Genomic DNA, 21,293 nt, shown 5'->3' on the forward strand with positions numbered 1-21,293 from the left:
TGTTGGACTGTATGCCATCCTGAACATAAAGCGCCACCCTGCCACCAAGTTGTTCCTCTCTATCACTGCGATATAATTTGTACCCTGGTACCCCATCGTCCTATTGGTTATCTTCCTTCCACCTTGTCTCTGAGATGCCAATTAAGTCTCATCATTTAGTGCTATACACTAACTCTCCCATCTTACTTCTTAGACTTCTGGCATTAGCATGCAAACATTTCAAAATGTGTTTTTTGTTTTGTATTAACATTCTGCTTTTCAGTTGTCAGGAATAATTTGGAATCTTTAAGCTCAGGTGATTTTTTACTTATAAACACATGGACTACTTTTTTCTATTATTGGAACCTCTCTGTTGGGTTACCCTAACTCTAATGCTTCATTAGTATCCTTCGAAGATACCTCCCTCAGAGCCATGCACTAACTAGCGACTGTTGGCTTTCCCCTTTGTTCTAGTTTAAAAGCTTCTCTGTCTCCTTTTTAAAGGTTAGCGCCAGCAGCCTGGTTCCACCCTGGTTAAGGTGGAGCCCATATCTTCGGAAAAGACTCCCCCACCCCCCTTCCCCAAAAAGTTTCCCAGTTCCTTACAAAACTGAATCCCTCTTCCTTACACCATCGTCTCATCCATGCATTGAGATTCCGGAGCTCTGCTGCCTCTGGGGACCTGCGCATGGACCAGGGAGCATTTCAAAGAATGTTACCCTGGAGGTTCTGGTTTTCAGCTTTCTACCTAAGAGAGCCTGTGAAAGAGTCAGTTGGACCGTTAGAAGATCAAGGGGTTAAAGGGGCAATTAGAGAAGATAAGGCCATCATGGAAAGATTAAATGATTTTTTTGCTTCAGTGTTTACTGAAGAGTATGTTGGGGAGATACCCGCATCAGAGAAGGTTTTCATGGGTAATGATTCAGATGGACTGAACCAAATCATGGTGAACCTAAAAGATGTGGTAGGCCTGATTGACAAACTGAAGAGTAGTAAATCACCTGGACCGGATGGTATACACCCCAGGGTTTTGAAGGAACTCAAAATGAAATTTCAGACCTACTAGGAAAAATTTGTAACCTATTATTAAAATCATCCATTGTACCTGAAGACTGGAGGGTGGCTAATGTAACCCCAATATTTAAAAAGGGCTCCGGGGTGGATTTGTGAGGCAAGACTTGCCTTGAGTAAGCCATGCTGTTCTTTGTTCCATTAAACCATGTCTTTCTATATGTTCTGTGATATTGATCTTTAGAACACTTTCCACTATTTTTCCTGGCACTGAAGTCAGGCTAACCAGTCTGTAGTTTCCTGGATCGCCACTGGAGCCCTTTTTAAATATTGGGGTTACATTAGCCACCCTCAAGTCTTCAGGTACAATGAATGATTTTAATGATAGGTTACAAATTTTAACTAATAGATCTGAAATTTCATTTTTTAGTTCCTTCAGTACCCTGGGGTGTATACCATCCAGTCCAGGTGATTTACTACGCTTCAGTTTGTCAATCAGGCCTACCACATCTTCTGGGTTCACCGTGATTTGGTTCAGTTAATCTGAATCATTACCCATGAAAACCTTCTCCGGAACAGGTATTTCCCCAATATTCTCTTCAGTAAACACCAGAGCAACATTTTTCCACAATGGCCTTATCTTCTTTAAGTGCCCCTTTAACCCCTCAATCATCTAACAGTCCAGCTAACTCCCTTGCAGGCTTTCTACTTCGGATATATTTAAAATAAAATTTACTGTGAGTTTTTGCCTCTGCAGACAACTTCTTTTCAAATTCTCTCTTAGCCTAGCTTATCAATGTCTTATATTTAACTTGCTAGCGCTTATGCTTTATCCTATTTTCTTCTGTTGGATCCTTCTTCCAATTTTTGATTGAAGATCTTTTGGCTAAAATAGCCTCTTTCACCTCACCTTTTAACCATGCTGGTGATCGTTTTGCCTTCTTTCCACCTTTTTTAATGTGTGGAATACATCTGGGCTATGCTTCTAAGATGGTATTTTTTTTAACAATATCCACGCCTCTTACACACTTTTTACCTTTGTAACTGCTCCTTTCAGTTTTTTTTCTAACTATTTTTTCTCATTTTATCAAAGCTTCCCTTTTGAAAGTTTAGCACTAGAGCTGTAGATTTACTTACTGTCCCCCTTCCTGTCAATTCAAATTTGATCATATTATGATCACTATTACAAGCAGCCCACCACCGTTACCTCTCTCACCAATGCTGTGCTCCACTAAGATTAGATCTAAAATTGCTCCCTCTCTCGATGGTTTCCAGAACCAATAGCTCCATACAACCGTCATTTAATTCCATCCAGGAACTTTCTCTCTCTAGCGTGACCCGATGATACATTTACCCAGTCTGTATTGGCATAATTCAAATCTACCATTATTTACTGCACTAACTACCAATTTGTTATAGCTTCCCTAATTTCCTCTTAGCATTTCACTGTCCCATCTTGGCCCGGTGGACAGTAGTATACTACTATCACTATATTTTTCCCAACAACAATGGATTTCTACCCATAAATATTCAATTGTCGATTTAGTCTCATGCAGTTCTCCCATCTTACTACTTAGACCTTCTGGCATTAGCACATGAACATTTCAAAGTGTGTTTTTGTTTGTATTTTCATCTGGCTTTCTAATTGATAGGATAAATTGGAAATCTTTTAATGCTCAGGTGAGTTTTTAATTACAGGCACTTGGATTACTTTTCTTATTAATGGAACATCACTGTTGGGATGCCCTAATTCTAATGTGGCATTGGTATCCTTGGAAGATATTTCCCTCCGAACCATGCGCTGCTGAGCGACTGTTGGCTTTCCCTTTTGTTCTAGTTTAATAGCTGCTCTATCTCCTTTTTAAAGGTTAGCACCAGTAGCTTGTTCCACCCTGGTTAAGATGGAGCCCATTTCTTCAGAAAAGATTCCCCCTTCCCCAAAAGGTTTCTCAGTTCCTTACAAAACTGAATCCCTCTATCTTGCACCATCGTCTCATCCACGCATTGAGATTCCGGAGCTCTGCCTGCCTTTGGGGACCTGCGCGTGGACCAGGGAGCATTTCAGAGAATGCTACCCTGGAGGTTCTAGATTTCAGCTTTCTACCTAAGATCCAAAACCTCCCTCCCACATTTTCCTATGTCGTCTCACCATCTTGGCCAGGTGGACTATGTCAGCTTTCATTTTGTTCAAAGCTATTAAAATATTCAAACGTTTTATGAATGGATATCACAAACATTCCAAGATACTAATTTAACTGTGTTCTTACCCATTCCAACAAATTGTATTATCAAGTCTCCCTGTTTGTGCATACATCCAGCAGGAAACCTCCCAGCTAAGGTTCCTGATGTCATCCCATTGCTTAAGGCGCATCCCATCTAGCCCACTCATCATTTGTTTGTCACTCCAGACATCAAATACCCACTTCTGTATCTCCCAACCCATCTGCCCTCCCCCCCCCCCCCCCCTTATCTTCCTCATACCTCATACACATTACAGTGTCAAGATCACTCAGTGATGTTTTAGGTCCTCCCCCAACCCACTTCACAATCACACAGGCATAATAGGATCCAAGCCTGCCTGTATCTAGTAAAATAGCTTGAATCACAATAGTTTGAAGCCCCCCTACATTTGTAACGTGTAGTGAATAAAGAAAACAAAAGTTACAAAGTGTAGACTGCAACAATAACTTGATCCCTAAATTTTAATTATCTTGCAAATCTCACTCCTAAACGGCAGAACACAGATATGTTTGCAAGAAATGTCCTTTTCTGTAGTCGACAATTGGGGTCTTTTTAAGCACTGGCATCCATATCCATCAAAGCACAAACCTCGTAGGTCATCAAGCAAGCTGTCAAATTCTTTAATTACCACATTTCGCTAAACTTATTTCACTCTCAGCTCCACAAATTTTGGGCGTCATCAAATCGACTGGCACCATTTTAACAACCATCATTTTGGTTTATTCTCAGTTTGACCAGGTTTAGAAGAGCAAAATTTTACTCCCGAACACATGGGGTGAACTCACACCACTATGCTGACAAACATCACTGAGTAATCCTAGAATAGCAAGTTTTTTGCCATATGTGAGCTTTTTCCTGGTACGTATCTTTTGTAATATTTTGGTCATATGCAGGAAACCCAGAATCTTCATCATAACCGCCCTTTGCTGTCCGTGGAGTCTTTCCATAACCCCAGCCGGTGAGCTTGCTCAATACACAACAGGCCATGAGTGCTTGAGAGGCCTAATTCCTGCATTATTCAGGACTCTAAGAATCCAGGCAATTCTTTCTTTAATGGATTCTGGTAATCTAATTAGCTGCAAATTATTTTGGCGGGACCTGTTTTCAAGGTCCTTTAGTCATTCATCTTGCTTTTTATCAGCTGCTGCAGTTCTCCCATGTCGGCTTGAACCATCTCCAGGAAATCATTGATCAGAGACTCGTTCCACATCCATAAAATGCTTATCATATGCGTTCAGTGTCAAGGTTACCTCTTCCAGTTTTTCAACTTTTTTAAAATTGTGGTTTGAGTGCATCGGCCACTGCTGATTTCATTCCGGGCTAGGTCTGGCATCTGCCATTTTTCAATCACCCAGCCTTGTTTTTTCCTTTCTTTTTCGGCAAATCTGATCGACATAGTCTAGTTGAAGTTTGGGCTGAATTCCTGCAGCAGTCATGCACCTCTTAGCGATCTGCAGATCTTAAATGTTGTCCAATGGAAGCAGCTCAGGGAGGTGAGAGTCCCGAGCAAAGAAAATCACATCTTTCCTTGCTCACTATATCATGTGATCTCTCCCCCTTCTTATTTTAAACGCTTTCTGTCTATTCTTTGTGACCAGTGCTTTGAATTAGAAGGATTTAGTTTAAGAGTTCTTGCTTCCAGCTTGTCTCCTACTAAATATTTGTTTTGCTGACATCTTTTTGTATTATATAGTAACATTCAGCAGTGTTTGCTTATTTCTAAGCTCTCAATATCTGGATATTTAAAAGAATTAACATATAGATGCTTATGAAGCCAGAGTGTTTGCAGTCGGGTTTATTATTACCAGGATATGTCCTGTATAGAGAGCAATGGCCTTCCCATTATTATTAAAAAGGCTTTTATATACCGACTTGATACAAATCAACTCGGTTTACATCGAACTAAGCAGTAAATATAAATAACCAGTATTTATTTATTTATTTAAAGGTTTTATATACAGACATTCATCAATGATATCACATCGGTTCACAGCGTAACATAAAACAGGTGCCTGGGGTGGCACTTTACATCGAACAAATTTAACATAGTACAAATATAACATGTTAACAAGTGAGAAATTGAAAAGGGGGGGGAAATATAAGGTTTAACATAGTGTAAGAATAACATGTTAACAAGAGAGTAAATGAATGGGGAGGGAAATATGAAGGCGAATAGTGTTAGATTATTAAATTATTATAAGCAAAGTTTGCAAGTATATACAATATGTACAATAATAGTGTATCACATAAAATATGTCATTTGTGCAGAATATGGAATGAAGAGAGGGGAGGGGGGAGTAGGGATGGTAAGGGGGGTAGGGTAACGCATTAAAGAGAGAGGGGAGATTAGGTGTATGCTTTAGAGAAAAAGCCATTAGAATTAGTGACCTCTTAATCGTCCCTGTGCAAAACTAAAAGGAAATTTCATAAAGGCAACTAATCTTTTTGTTAGGAAAGGAAATAAAGAGAAGAGGAAAAAAGAGGCTGTTAGCTTTTCTAAAGAAGAGCTGAAAAGGTAATGGAAAAAAGTTAGCATTCATAAACTACAAGAGATCACAGAAAGAGGAGGACAAGCGACAATGTCTGGAAAAATTAAATGAAGCTGGGAAAGTAGTCAGGAATGCAAAACTTAAAATAGAAGAAAAATTAGCAAATATGGGTAAAATGAGGGAACAAGTTTTTTTGGGGGGGGGGGTTTTTAAGAAGGAAGTGCAAAAGTGACATTGTGAGACTCAAAGGTAAAGGGGAGGAATTTGTAGAGGCTGATTAGGAAAAAACAAATTGCTTAACAAATGTGTTCACCGTGGAAGGGCTTGGAGTAAGACTACATGAAACATACAAATAAGATTGAAAGTGAAGTAAACCTCAATCAATTTTCAGAACAGTGCATGCAAATCTCGCTCATGCCATATTCATTGTGGCTGTCCTGACTGGCTGGGCTGTCCCCAGGACAGATTTGGGAACCACTGCCCTAAAGGAAAGGCGAGATAATCACCGAAACTATAGCCAACAAACTATGCCCTCTTATTACAAAAAAACCACACCAGAATTCCTCCAAAAGACAGCCATGGTTCTCAGCAGAATTAAGAAAGCTCAAACTCCAACTAAGACAAACGAGACTAAATGGCGCAAAAACCCAGGAACAACCACCCTTTCAATCTACAAAGCATCTCTGCATCAATACAATCAGCACCCTAAGATCCAAGAGGGACTACTACGCCTCAAAGATACACGACCTTGTTTTCGATGCCAAAGCCCTCTTCAGCTATGTAGCCAACCTCACACAAGTTAAACAACCTGAGATCTCACATGACCAAGCTCAATCAAAAGCAGAAGAACTAGCTCTTTTCTTCAACAATAAAATCAATACTCTCCTATCGCAGCTCCCCACGAACCCACTGTTCCACTAACCACTCCTCAACCCTCAATCAACTACACTCGTTTAGAAGAACTCGACACAACTTCATCCGCTGAGATTCCAAGGAATCCTAAGGAAATGAAACCTTCCTCTCATCCTTCGGATCACATCCCAGCCAAACTACTACTAGCAATTCCAGAATCTATCTCCAAAACCCTGGCAGACATCATAAATTGCTCCCTCACACAAGGACTCTACCCGGACAACCTCAAACTTGCCTCACTCAAACCCCTTCTCAAAAAACCAAATCTCGACCCAAACGATCCTAAAAATTTCAGACCGATAGCTAACCTCCCATTCATAGCCAAGATAATGGAAAAATTGGTAAATTCACGACTCTCAAACCACATTGAAGACAACAACCTTCTATTTCCATCACAATACGGATTCCGTAAAACCTTAAGCACGGAAGCCCTCCTCATCTCTATGACTGACTACATCATCCTAGGCTTAGACAAAGGACAAGCCTTCCTTCTGATACTACTTGACCTCTCGTCTGCATTGATACGGTCAATCACTCCCTTCTCATCAACCAATTATCAGCCATAGGTATCTCAGGCACTGCCCTATCATGGTTCAGAACCTTCCTCAGCAATAGAGGTTATAAGGTCAAAATTCATAATAAAGAATCCTCTCTACACCCCGCAGCAGTAGGAGTCCCTCAGGGTTCATCCCTGTCTCCTACCTGTTTAACATTTATCTGTTACCCTTATGTAAACTTCTCACTGACCTCAATCTCAAACATTTTCTATACGCCGACGATATTCAGGTACTGATCCCCATCGAAGAATCGCTCGCAAAAAACACTGTTGTACTGGGAATCCTGCCTCCAAAATATCAAACAACTGCTTACAAGTCTCAACCTGATAATAAATTCATCAAAAACGGAACTTCTACTCATCACTCCTGAAAACAGTTCCATCACATACACTCATCCTATCGTACCAAGCACTACACAAGTGAGGAGATCTTGGGAGTTCAAATTGACAATCACCTAAACCTGAAAGCCAACATCAACCAAAACCACCAGAGACTGCTTTTTATAAGCTCCAAGTGCGGAAAAGAATACGACCTCTCTTCCACACACATGACTTCAGAACGATCCTACAATCAATCATTTTCGCAAAGCTGGACTATTGTAACACCCATCATGCCTTGGTCTCCTCCCTTCATCACATACCAAACCATTACAAATGGTACAAAATGCCTCCGCCCGATACTCACCAACACCAGGAGAAGAGAACACATAACACCCATCTTGATGGACCTCCATTGGCTGCCCATCCACTTCAGATAATAATCTACAAGGCCATTCTCACCATTTTCAAAAACATCCATCAATTAGCCCCAATCGATCTCCATATTCCTCTCCGATTACACCAATTCCACAAGACCGACAAGAGATGCTTACAAAGGATCACTTCAAGTACCCTCCAGCCAAGAACTACCAGACACATCACGCTTAGAGATCGGCATTCTCCACAGCCGGTCCACCATTATGGAACTCCATTCCCCCGATCTTAGAATGGAACCCAACATTTCAACATTCAAGAAAAGACTCAAAACGTGGCTGTTCACACAGGCCTTCCCTAACTCCAACTCCATCTAACTCCCTTCATGCAACAAGCTCCGCTAGCATTAGCGTTAATAACCACCTTTCACAATGTTATTTATACTTGTATATAACTATCTGATCCTCATTCCTCTCTCATTCCAAGTTATTGTTTTCCTTGTTATATGTAACTGCTTTTCTGCACTATTGTTTAAATGGTAAAGTTTATTATAATTTCACCCCTGTTTCTTGTGAACTAGCATGATGGGACCACCGTCTTGAATGTTGGTATATAAAAAACTTAAATAAATAAATAAATAAATAAAGATACTTATTTTTTTATGTATTTAAGCAATAACTTCTATTCTGCTCTCTCCACTCACAGAATGTTCGGTGAGGATACAACAAATCTATAAAACACAATAGTAATACATTAAAATGAATAAAATACATAAAATACATGTACTAGACATAAAATAAACTATCATTCAAAAGCTTTGCCGAACAGAATTGATTTAGCTGTCTTCAGATGATAGAGGACATTCAGTATATCTCAAAGGTTTCCATGCATAGGTGGTAAGCCTTTTTTCAACAGAAGGTGGAGGCTCTAGATTAGAACAAGGGGGTCCTGTGATGAGTTTGAAAGGGGATTGGCTCTGGAGTAATCTTAGGAAATATTTCTTTATAAAGAGAGTGGTGGATGTATGAAACAGCCTCCCAGTGGATGTGGAGACAAAAACAGTATCTGTATTTATCCCATGCTTTCTTGAATTCAGAGGATCTCTAAGTATTGAGAATTATAATGCTTAATTAGATGGATGGGCAGACTGGATGGCCATCTGGTCTTTTTCAGCTGTCTTGTTTCTATCTTTTTTAGATTCTACTGGTTGGCCACCTATGTTATTGGCTGATGTGACTTTTGGAGGAAAAGTAATTCAGGAAGTTAAGCGTTAGCAGTATTTCTTAACCTTTTCATCTCCCTCCCTACAATTTAAGGGACTGCTGTGATATATCCTAGCGTCTATCCTCTTATAGCAAGAAGATCATTAAAGGAGATTGCTTACCTGGTATTAAATATAATTTTTTTCTATTTATTACTTCTATAGCATTACTTTATGTATGCAGCACTATACAAAAGCACATGAGACAGTACCTAATCAGTAGATTTTAGTCTATTCAGGACAAACAGAGAGAGCAAAAGAGTCTTTGGGAATTCCATTTATTTAAAAAAATTATAGCCTACCTAAAATGATTAAAATCAATAAGGCTTTAGGCAGGGATTGAAATTTAAAAAGGCCTAAAAAGTTTGGTTTTAGACTGGATTTTAAAAAGGCAAGAAAGTGATAATGCATCAGTGCAGAAAGTTCATTCCAAGCATACGGTGCAGCCAGGTAGAAAGCAAGTCAGAAGTTGGCTTTGAAGGAGAAGGGTAAAGATGGGAGTGACTTGTGGATAGATATTAGCGGAGTTCATAAGGAGGGGTGTAGGATGATATAAGAGAGTAGAGGAAGTGAAGAACTGTAGAATGAAAGCTGTTATAGATGAGCTTAAACTCTATATAGAAATAAATACGGAGCCAATGTAGTGACTTGAGAGGAGGGATTATGAGTGTGACTATTTTGGTGAAAAATAAATTGTGCATCTGAGTTTTGAATAGATTGTAATGGTCCAGGGATGTGTACTGAGACCACTGAACAGCCAAGGAAATTTGGTATACAGAAAGAAGAGAAGCTGAGGACAGAGTCCTCACTCCCACCAATTAATAGTTGGCTTGCAATAGAGGACAAACTAAAATTGTGATGAGTTAGGAAGAGAACCAAGCAAGACAGAGTTCTGAAATACGAGGACAAAGTATCGAAGAGCAGGTGGCGATCAACCGTGTCAAAAGTGGTAAATGGGTCAAGGTGGGTAAGGGTTAGTGAAGGCCTTTGGTTTTAGGTATAAACAGGTCTCTGGAGACTTTAGCAAAGGCCGTTTCTGTGGAAAGTAGAGGGCGAAAATCGGAGTGCAGTGAACCAAGAATTCCTTGAAATGAAAGTAAGTTAAGACAATGGAAGTGGAAAGTATGTTTAAATAGTTTGAAGCAAAAGAGAGGAGAGAGATGGGACAGGTAGGGATCATTAATGGCTTTTTGAGAAATAGTGTGATCACACGCATGTTTTGAAGGCAATGGGAAATGAGTGAGAATGTGAGAAATGGAATGGATGACTGCAGGGGAAATGGAACTGAGGGATGGGTGGGAATGGGTCAGAGGAAACAAGTAGTGAGTTTAAAAAGAGGAGAGAAGATGGGCAATTCTTCCACTGTGAATTCAGAAAGAAGGAAAGGATGGGCAGTGGATGGGAAGAGTAGAGGAAGTGAAGGTAGGGGAGAATGAGGTAAAGTAGAGAAGGTTGAGAAGTTGATATTATGTGAACCTTGTCAGCCATAGTCTGGGAAGAGGGAGAGGGTGGTGGGAAAGTAAAAGCAGAGGAGGGAATTATATGGCAAAAAGATGATGAATTTGTCAGATGGACATAGTTTCCTTGGCAAGTACAATAACAGACTAGGAGAGGTCAACATGAATTTGAAAAGTATGAAGTCTGGGACGGGATTTTATCCAGAGACATTCTACAGAGCGGACACCGGAACATAGGAAGCAGATTATGGGTGTGAGCCAAGGCTGGGTTTTAGTGTGGAGTTTTGTTCTAATTCCTGACACATTTCCTATGAGATGGGACTACTACTGTCTACAAATTTGTACATGTGTTTTGCCGTGATAGTTATTTACTTAAGTGTTACTCACAAAAGTGTACTAGGTTTCTGAGCTTGGGAATCTCTATTGACTCAGATTGCGGATTCTCTTATCTGTCAGCTGGCAGAGGGGGATGTAACTCCAGCTCTAAGCTATTAAGGTACAAATGTAGACTCCCTAGTTTAAGATAATATATTTTGTTTGCTACTTATTTCAGATTAGCCTATGCTATGAACTGAAGTTTCCTTCCATGTAGCTTTGTGTAAGCTAATAATTCTTAATAAGTTGATATCAGAACTTGCTCGATACTGCTTTGCAAGAAATCAGTGTAGCATCATAAGAAGCCCTGAAGACTGAGATAAGTAAATTGTAAGTAAGTTATGTTTTCTCCTAGGACTGCATAGTGCAATAAAATATTGCTATTTATCTGTGGATGCATTCCAACTTAACTAAAATTAAAACCAAGTGGGTGAAAAATACTATTTCCTGGCGTGTAGCCAGATGGACTCAGAACGAATGGGATAGTATCCGCTTGCTAGCAGTTGGAGACGGATCTGACGTCAGCACGGGGGTATATATATCCCCACAGGAAGCGTAGCAACTCAGTAATTTCCGTCTCCAAAGCAGTTTGGAGTGCCTGCACGCTAGTCGAGCGTGCTTTCCAAGACTACTTTAATCTTTTTCTCTTTTCTTATAATTCTAGATTCTACTTTCTACTTTCTGTGAAAATATCGAGCCCCGCACTCCTGCGGTGATACACGCAGGTCACTCCCCCAGTTGAGCTGCCCGGGGTGATTCCTGTGATCCCCCCGGAGGTTAATTCCTCGGTCCGGCCGAATCGCGGCAGGGACACAGCCCCCGGGCGAGGTTCGGGTGAGGCTCACGAGGCGCCTCGGTCCCGGCGTGGAAGAGGCAGCGGGTGCATATCCTCAAAAGCGGTGGTGAAGGTAGTTGCCCGCTCTCCCCGCAGCCGGAGACCGCCTGAGTTCCAGCTGAGAAGCGCCGAGATTCAGGTGAGGCGTACATCTCGTTGTTCGGGTCTCCGAAGGAACAGAGGATCGGCGGCGTGGCACGCCAAGGAGGGCGCCATTTTGTGGGCCTCGTTCAGGTAGGGCGCCGGTAATCGGCGCAGGTTTATTCCTTCTTGTGCGTATATGGCCTTATTGTTGTGAGCATTTCCACTGAGCGTGTATTGCTAACCGCCGGTTACAGAAAGGTATTGCTACACTGCCTGTTGCTGAATGCCTATTGAATGCTATTGAGCGTATATTGCTAACCGCATATTGCTGAAAGCCTGTTGAATGCTATTGAGCGTATATTGCTAACATAAGAACATAAGAACATAAGAAATTGCCATGCTGGGTCAGACCAAGGGTCCATCAAGCCCAGCATCCTGTTTCCAACAGAGGCCCAAAACCAGGCCAACAAGAACCTGGCAATTACCCCAAACACTAAGAAGAACCCATGCTACTGATGCAATTAATAGCAGTGGCTATTCCCTAAGTATAATTGATTAATAGCCATTAATGGACTTCTCCTCCAAGAACTTATCCAAACCTTTTTGAACCCAGCTACACTAACTGCATAACTACCTTCTCTGGCAACAAATTCCAGAGCTTTATGTGCGTTGAGTGAAAAAGAAGTTTCTCCAATTAGTCTTAAATGTGTTACTTGCTAACTTCATGGAATGCCCCCTAGTCCTTCTATTATTCGAAAGTGTAAATAACCGAGTCACATCTACTCGTTCAAGACCTCTCATGATCTTAAAGACCTCTATCATATCCCCCCTCAGCCGTCTCTTCTCCAAGCTGAAACAGCCCCTAACCTCTTCAGCCTTTCCTCATATGGGAGCTGTTCCATCCCCTTTATCATTTTGGTTGCCCTTCTCTGTACCTTCTCCATCGCAACTATATCTTTTTTGAGATGCAGCGACCAGAATTGTACACATTATTTCAAGGTGCGGTCTCACCATGGAGCGATACAAACGGCATTATGACATTTTCCGATCTATTAACCATTCCCTTCCTAATAATTCCTAACATTCTATTTGCCTTTTTTGACTGCTGCAGGCACACTGAGCCGACGATTTTAAAGTATTATCCACTATGATGCACTAGATCTTTTTCCTGGGTGGTAGCTCCTAACATGGAACCTAACATCGTGTAACTACAGCAAGGGTTATTTTTCCCTATGTGCATCACCTTGCACTTGTCCACATTAAATTTCATCTGCCATTTGGATGCCCAATCTTCCAGTCTTGCAAGGTCCTCCTGTAATGTATCACAGTCTGCCTGTGATTTAACTACTCTGAATAATTTTGTATCATCCGCAAATTTGATAACCTCACTCGTCGTATTCCTTTCCAGATCATTTATATATATATTGAAAAGCAACCGGTCCCAATACAGATCCTGAGGTACTCCACTGTTACCCTTTTCCACTGAGAATATTGACCATTTAATCCTACTCTCTGTTTCCTGTCTTTTAACCAGTTTGTAATCCACGAAAGGACATCGCCTCCTATCCCATGACTTTTTAGTTTTCGTAGAAGCCTCTCATGAGGGACTTTGTCAAACGCCTTCTGAAAATCCAAATACACTACATCTACCGGTTCACCTTTATCCACATGTTTATTGACCGCCTATTGAAAGCTATTGAGCGTGTATTGCTACCGCATATTGCTGAAAGCCTGTTGAATGCTATTGAGCGTATATTGCTAACCGCATATTGCTGAACGCCTATTGAATGCTATTGAGCGTATATTGCTAACTGCATATTGCTGAAAGCCTATTGTGAGCCATAGTGCGTGTATTGCTAACGGCATATTGCTGAGTGCATATTGCATACATTTGGGCTGTTTCTTGGCCGCCTATTGCTGAGAACATATTGCGCATATTGCTGCTGCATATTATTATTATTGTGCGCCTGTTGTATTAAGCGCCCATTGCTGCCGCATATTATTATTATTGTGCGCCTGTTGTATTAAGCGTCCATTGCTGCCGCATATTATTATTATTGTGCGCCTGTTGTATTAAGCGCCCATTGCTGCCGCATATTATTATTATTGCGCGCCTGTTGTTTTAAGCATTCTGCGCACATTTTTCAATGGATCAGAACGCAGCAGCGTCTTCAGCGACGGCGCCGCCTGCTTCAGGCATTAAAGCCCTTGGCCTCTGCTCTGCATGCCAGCTTAGGGCCACGCGCAGTGAAGAGCCAGACTCCCTATGTGCCCAATGTGAGGAGGCCGTGGGACCCTTAGGCCAGGACCGGTCTCAGCCACGATTTGTTGACAGTTCCCCAGGGGCTACCCCGGATTTAGGGGGCAGTCTCGACCAATCGGGAATCCCGGGGGATCTTGTACCCCGGCGATTAGAGGCTGCTTCAATTTCCTGGGTGGATCTCTTTAAGGGGATTCATGCCTTCGTACAGATGCAAACGGCTTCCCGTCCAGGCCCTGTGGTTCCTGCTGTTCCTGTGGTTCCTGCGGTGGCTGCGACTGCGGCGGCTGCTGCGGTGGCGGCTCCTGTGAATCCTGTTCCTGGACCCTCACGCCCTTATCGCGAGTGGGACCTCCTGCCACTGGACAGTCCGGATCAGTCAGACCAGGAGGTCTCACCGGACAAGTCCGAACTCCCCGGACGAGGGGGACCTCCCCCCAGTGATTGAGCCATATAGAACCATGAGGCGGTTCTTCCCTAAAGAGGATCTCTCCGACCTGGTGTCTCAGTGTCTGGCAGAATTGGATAGTACAGGTCCCAACCCTTTGGTGCCCTCCGCACAGAACCCCCTGTTGGAAGGTCTTCGTCCTACAGCCCGCCATTTTCCATTCTTACAAGCGGCCCAACAACTGATAGATTTAGAATGGGCGGCGGCAGCGGCTTCTTTCAAAGGGGGCCGGGCTCTGACGAGCATGTACCCATTGGCGCCGGCTATTCAGGACCTGCTGGCGTGCCCTCAGGTGGACGCCTTGATTAGCGCTGTGATCAAGCGCACTACCATTCCAGTTGAAGGGGGGACGGCCCTCAGGGAGCCTCATGACCGGCGACTGGACGCCATTCTGAAACAGACCTTTGAGGTGGCAGCTCTATCTTTGCGGATCGCAACTTGTTGCACAGTGGTGACGCGTGCCTGTTTGTCACAGGTTAGAAACAACGCTCTGGCGGCAGACATGGAGTCAGCTCTTTCGTTCCTCACGGATCCTGCATCTGACCTCGTCCGGACAAACAGCTAAGGGGATTTCATCCTCCGTAGCTGCCAGGAGGCAGCTCTGGATCCGGAAATGGTCAGCTGATATGCCTTCCAAGACACGCCTTACCAGATTGCCCTTTAAGGGCTCTTTCCAATTTGGCAGCAACCTTGATAAACTGGCCAGTACATGGGGTGCCTCTCCAGTGCCCAGACTACCAGAAGATCGGTTCAGAAGGGGCCAACGCGCCTTTCCAAGGCCCTCCAGGGCCAGGAGTTCCCAGCGCTTTGTTCCTTACAGGGGTCGCTACCAGGCACCGCGCCCTCAGGCCAGGAATCAGTCCTTTCTGACCAAGCAGCGCAAGCGGGGAGCGGGCCCAGGCTCGGGTCCCGGCCGCACCTCCCAATGAGAATCCGCCGATTCATCTGGGGGACGGAGCCATAGGGGGCAGGTTAACCCTCTTCTACCCCAGATGGGTCAAGATTACGTCGGACCAGTGGGTCCTCACCATTATACGGGAGGGATATTATCTGGACTTTCATCATCTCCCTCCGGACAAGTTTGTGGAATCCTCCTGTCCCATACACAAGAAGGCAGTGTTGGAAGCTACCTTGGCGAGGCTCCTGTCCTTGAAAGCCATCATCCTAGTACCTGCTTGGGAAGTGAATTCTGGACACTATTCCATTTATTTCATGGTACCCAAGAAAGGGGGCACCTTTCGGCCTGTGCTGGACCTCAAGTCAGTCAATCGATACTTGCGGGTACCGAGGTTTCGCATGGAGACTCTGCGCTCCGTCAAGGCTGCAGTACAGCCAGGGGAATTCCTCACGGCATTAGACCTGTCAGAGGCATACCTGCATATCCCGATCCATCCGGATCATCAGCGCTACCTACGCTTCAAGGTTCTGGGACGCCACTTCCAATTCCGGGCTCTGCCCTTCGGGTTGGCCACGTCACCACGGACATTCACCAAGGTGGTCGTAGTGGTAGCAGCGGCACTCAGGAGGGAAGGAATTCTGGTCCATCCCTACCTAGACGACTGGCTAATCCGGGCGAAATCTCGAGAGGAGAGCCTTCGGACGACCGACAGAGTAATCGCCCTTCTGGAAAGCTTGTGATCAACCTCAGCAAGAGCTGCCTAAAGCCTTCCCAGTCTCTGGAATACCTGGGAGTACAGTTCGACACCCGGGCGGACACAGTCAGTCTCACTACCAAGAGAAAGTTGAAACTTCAGCAGCGTATCCAGTATTTGATGGGAGCCAGTCAGCCCATAGCCTGGGATTATCTGCAAGTTCTTGGTCTCATGGCATCCACCCTGGAAGTGGTGCCTTGGGCGAGGGCCCATATGAGACCTTTACAACACTCCCTGCTCTCTCGCTGGAGCCCCCGTCTACGGAACTATTCCACGCACCTTCCTCTGCCTGCCAGAGTCCGGACACAGTTATGGTGGTGGTTGCGGTCCAACCACATGAGCAGGGGGGCGAAGATGTCCTCACCCATGTGGACCTTGCTCACCACAGATGTCAGCCTGAGCGGCTGGGGAGCACACTGCGAAGAACTCACTGCACAAGGGCGGTGGAACAGAGAGGAGTCAGCGTGGAACATCAACCGTCTAGAGGCCCGGGCAGTCCGATTGGCATGCCTTTGATTTGCTCACAGGCTGGAGAACAGAGCAGTCAGAGTGATGTCCGACAACGCCACCATGGTGGCATACATCAACCGTCAGGGCGGAACCAGAAGCCGACAAGTATCTCTGGAGATCGCCCCACTGATGGCTTGGGCAGAGGCGAATCTGCAGGACATTTCCGCCGTCCACATTGCCGGGAAGGACAATACCACAGCGGACTTCCTCAGCAGAGAAAGCCTAAATCCTGGAGAGTGGCAGCTGTCACCCACAGCCTTCCAGATGATTGTGGATCACTGGGGGATTCCGGACATGGATTTACTGGCGGACAAGTCCAATGCTCAAGTACCCAGATACTTCAGCCGCAAGCGCAACCCGTTCTCACACGGAATCGATGCCCTGGTTCAGCCGTGGCCTCCAGGGACTCTGCTATACGCCTTTCCTCCGTGGCCTCTGCTGGGCACCATCATCCACAAGATTCAGAATCACCGGGGCCTAGTTTTTCCAGTGGCACCAGACTGGCCAAGAAGACCCTGGTACGCAGACATGAGAAGACTACTGGCAGGGGAGCCTCTTCCCCTGCCTCCTCTCCAGGACCTTCTACGTCAAGGTCCCATCCTCCACGAGGATCCAGCTCAATTCTCTCTTACGGTCTGGCCCTTGAGAGGGTTAGACTGAAGAAAAGAGGTTACTCGGAGCCCGTGATTGATACACTCCTCCGAGCTCGCAAGTTTTCCACATCCCTCACCTACATTCGCATCTGGAGAGTATTCGAAGCATGGTGCGACACTCATGGCACCAATCCCCATGCGACCACAATCCCTATTGTGTTGGATTTCCTGCAGGATGGTCTTCAGAAGGGTCTCTCCCTCAGCTCCATCAAGGTTCAGGTGGCTGCGCTGTCTTGCTATGGTCCCAGGAGGGATGGCAAGACCATCGCCAAGCACCCAGATGTTTCTCGCTTCCTGCAAGGAGTCAAGCATATTCGTCCGCCACTAAAGTGGCCTGTGCCCTTATGGAACCTCAATCTTGTTTTGGATTTCCTCGCGGGATCCACCTTCAGACCCCTTCGGGGACTGTCTCTCCGTTCTCTCACCTTGAAGGTGGTGTTCTTGCTGGCTGTATGTTCAGCCCGCCGCATCTCAGAGCTACAAGCATTGTCCTGCCGTGATCCATTTCTCAGAATCACTCCGGAGGCTATCCATCTTCGGACGGTCCCCTCCTTTCTACCGAAAGTGGTTTCACAGTTTCATCTTAACCAAACCATATCCTTGCCTACCACTGCGGGTTTGAAGAAATCTGAAGAAGGGCGTTTATTACGCCATCTCGACATTGGCAGAATGCTGCCCAGATATTTGGAAGTGACACAACAACTACGAAAGATGGACCATCTGTTCATCCTGCACAGCGGGAAGAAGCAAGGTGAAGCGGCCTCGCGGCCCACCATCGCCCGCTGGATTAAAGAAGTTATCAGAGCAGCTTACGTAGAAGCCGGGAAGTCTCCGCCTCTACAAGTCAAGGCTCATTCTACCAGAGCACAAGCGACATCCTGGGCTGAATCCAGGATGCTGTCGCCTGCAGAAATCTGTAAAGCGGCGACGTGGTCCTCCCTCCATACCTTCTCCAGATTCTACCGTCTGGATGTCCAGGCCAGGGAGGACTCAGCATTTGCGAGGGCGGTACTACATGGTCCTCAGGCAGCCTCCCGCCCAGGCTGGGAGTAAAGCTTTTGTACATCCCATTCGTTCTGAGTCCATCTGGCTACACGCCAGGAAATGTTGCGATTACTACCTGATAATCTCCTTTTCCTTAGTGTAGACAGATGGACTCAGCATCCCGCCCAGCTGCCTGTGTACATGGGTTTCACCGATTCAAGGTAAGCCATGTCTTCTGTTCCATAAGAGCGTACACCCTACCTGGTGTTAACGCCTTCCGGTTGTGAATGCTGGCGGTCTCCAGCTACTATCAATCGGTCAGGAGAATCCTGTTTTCACTTTTTACTGAGCGTCAGTACACATTTCCATAACAGCTTTTGCAAGGAAGATTACTGAGTTGCTACGCTTCCTGTGGGGATATATATACCCCCGTGCTGACGTCAGATCCGTCTCCAACTGCTAGCACGCGGATACTATCCCATTCGTTCTGAGTCCATCTGTCTACACTAAGGAAAAGGAGATTATCAGGTAGTAATCTCAACATTATAAATGGTTTTAGCCACTTGTATTTTAGGAGTTGAAATTTCAGAGAAGTGTGTTTTAGTTCAACCAAAAGCTTTTTCAGAAATCAAAGGTATATATTATGTATATGTATGCCAAGTCATGTGGTATCTTTAATTTAATATTTTTTAGGGATGAAGACAATCACTGGATCTGTAAGCCATGGAACTTAGCTAGGAGTCTGGATACTCATATCACCAACAACCTTGGCTATATCATTAGACAAAGAGAGAGCACACCTAAAGTTAGTAAAAATTTAATGTCTTTTTAATTTAGTAGTGTTTGAATGTATGCATGCAATGGTATAAAGCAATTTTTTAGCTTTTAGAAATATAGTCTTCTGTTTCTTTAGAAAAGTCATGAGAAGGGCATGTTACTTATTGAAGTGTTGCTATTTGTGTGTAAATGGTTGTTCTAAAATTGACCTGGGCTCAGTACATGTGAAAGTAACCAATTTCATGCACTGAGACAAGACATTCTGGGGAAGGGGTGATGGGGTAGCAGAGTTGCGACTTAAATGTATACTTGTTTTTATTAAAAAGTATGCGTGTTAAGTTATCCTGCACAAATTGTGCATTCCTTAAAGCAGGTATAACTTTGTGTGAAGTAATGTGTACACATACTCAGCCTATAACTCGAAGATTTTGAAAGCAAACTTGTCTGCAAAAATTTGCTTTGAAAATACTCTGAAGTCTGCGTGTACAATGCACATACAGGCAGTTATAAAATTACCCTCCCTAAGCATGTCCACTCTGCTTCCACCCCCCCCCCCCCCCCAAATTCTATCTCCATGGGAAAAGAGCTTGCTGAATCAGGCCATTTATGAAAACAAGATACCCGAACTTCCTATTTTTACAAATCAGATCTTCATTTTCTGTGTAGAATCATTCTTTACTCTGTTACTGATTAGTATAGGTGGAATGTTTAGGTTTGGTTTTTTCATCTGCTGATGATATCACTAAGTCATAACCTGAAGTCTGAATGACTACAACATGGAATATACCTGAAGCAAAAATTTCCAGTTTTTACAGGGTGATTTTAAGTAGTGTACAAATGCTTTAAAGTGACCTTGCAATCAACAAAGTAACCTGGCTAATTCTTTACAAAAGAAAAGGTAACTTCTAAGTTAGACCACCAAAAATAGTTGGCAAGAGAAATGCTACCTTTTTGTTCAGCTACTGATGGTATCTTTATTAAGCTAACAGATTTTTGAAGATGCAAGATTTGAGGACAGCAGTGGATCCTTTGAGAGTAGGAAAATTCATATTGAATGAATTCTGCTCTGGAAAGAATCATCCTAATTTGTATTTGCTGTCCATGTAAGAAAGTTCCATGCAGAACTAATGAAGCCTCCTTTCTGGCATGTGTATACACAAGTTTTGTTTGGGGTTTTTTTTTCCATCCACGCAAATCAGAACACCCTGACTTGTACTGAAAATGTTAGTGTGGATCAAATGCTAAACACAAAAGTTATTAGGCGTCTGCACAGACATGATGAGTCCTTAAGCCTTCTTCCCTGCAGAAAGTAAGCTTAAAAGTGACTTCTAAACATCTTAGGTGACATGTATGACCTGTAGGTCATAGAATAACTGCCCCACAAAGTAAAAACGAAGGGCCTGGTTCCGCGAAATGACTTATCTTCAAGCATTGGTCTTCCATATCAATTATAGACCATATCACAAACCACTGTTCTCTGTACGTATCCAGATCAATCCAGACTCCTGGGTTTTGCCTCTCTGCCTGCAGATGGAGACACAAAACATCACTGACACTATGCACAACCCAGTGTGCCACCTCAGTCCCTCAGTTTTCTCTGTCTCCAGCAGATGGTAGTTGGTAAATCCTGCAGTCTGGAGTATATAAAAGAAAAAAAGATTTCCAGTTCCTCCCGGGGGTCAAGTCCTGGTGGGGCCATTCCCCCCAGTTTGAGGCAGGCGAGCAGGAAGCGGTGACCCTTGATGTTAGCTCGCTCTGAGATTCTGTGGGTATGTATATCTGGTAGTCGAGATCCCTCATCCCTCATGAGCCAGTGTTGGTTCCACTGGCAGCTCTGCATTTGGAGTCCTGTCTGAGTAGGGACAAATTGAATTTCTGTTCCTCTTTGTTCAGAGGCTAGATACACCAGTGTGTGCAGTTTTAAAAAAAAAAAAACAAAAACAAAAAAACAAGCAAGAGTGACTAGGAGGCAGTGGAATCTTTGTGCTGGTCATTTGGGGCCTTGTTCACTGCTGCAGAGTTGGTCATCCAGGGGTTTCCTGAGGTTCAGGTAAATGGGGTGGTAATAGCGGTTCACTGCTCAAGCCGCTTGGCAATGCCGTGAGGCAGACAGTGC

At 44.1% G+C, this 21,293-nt stretch overlaps 1 protein-coding gene across 1 annotated transcript in view; it reads left to right on the forward strand.

The window, feature by feature from the left end:
• TTLL12 (tubulin tyrosine ligase like 12) overlaps positions 1-21,293 on the forward strand; it is a 335,487-nt gene that overhangs the window by 225,858 nt on the left and 88,336 nt on the right. Inside the window, exon 10 of the mRNA XM_029600086.1 lies at positions 19,094-19,205. Coding sequence (XP_029455946.1) covers positions 19,094-19,205 — 112 coding nt within the window. The remainder of the gene's footprint in view (positions 1-19,093; positions 19,206-21,293) is intronic.

The sequence above is a fragment of the Rhinatrema bivittatum genome, chromosome 4 (genome assembly GCF_901001135.1).
Source record: "Rhinatrema bivittatum chromosome 4, aRhiBiv1.1, whole genome shotgun sequence".
NCBI classification, from domain to species: domain Eukaryota; kingdom Metazoa; phylum Chordata; class Amphibia; order Gymnophiona; family Rhinatrematidae; genus Rhinatrema; species Rhinatrema bivittatum.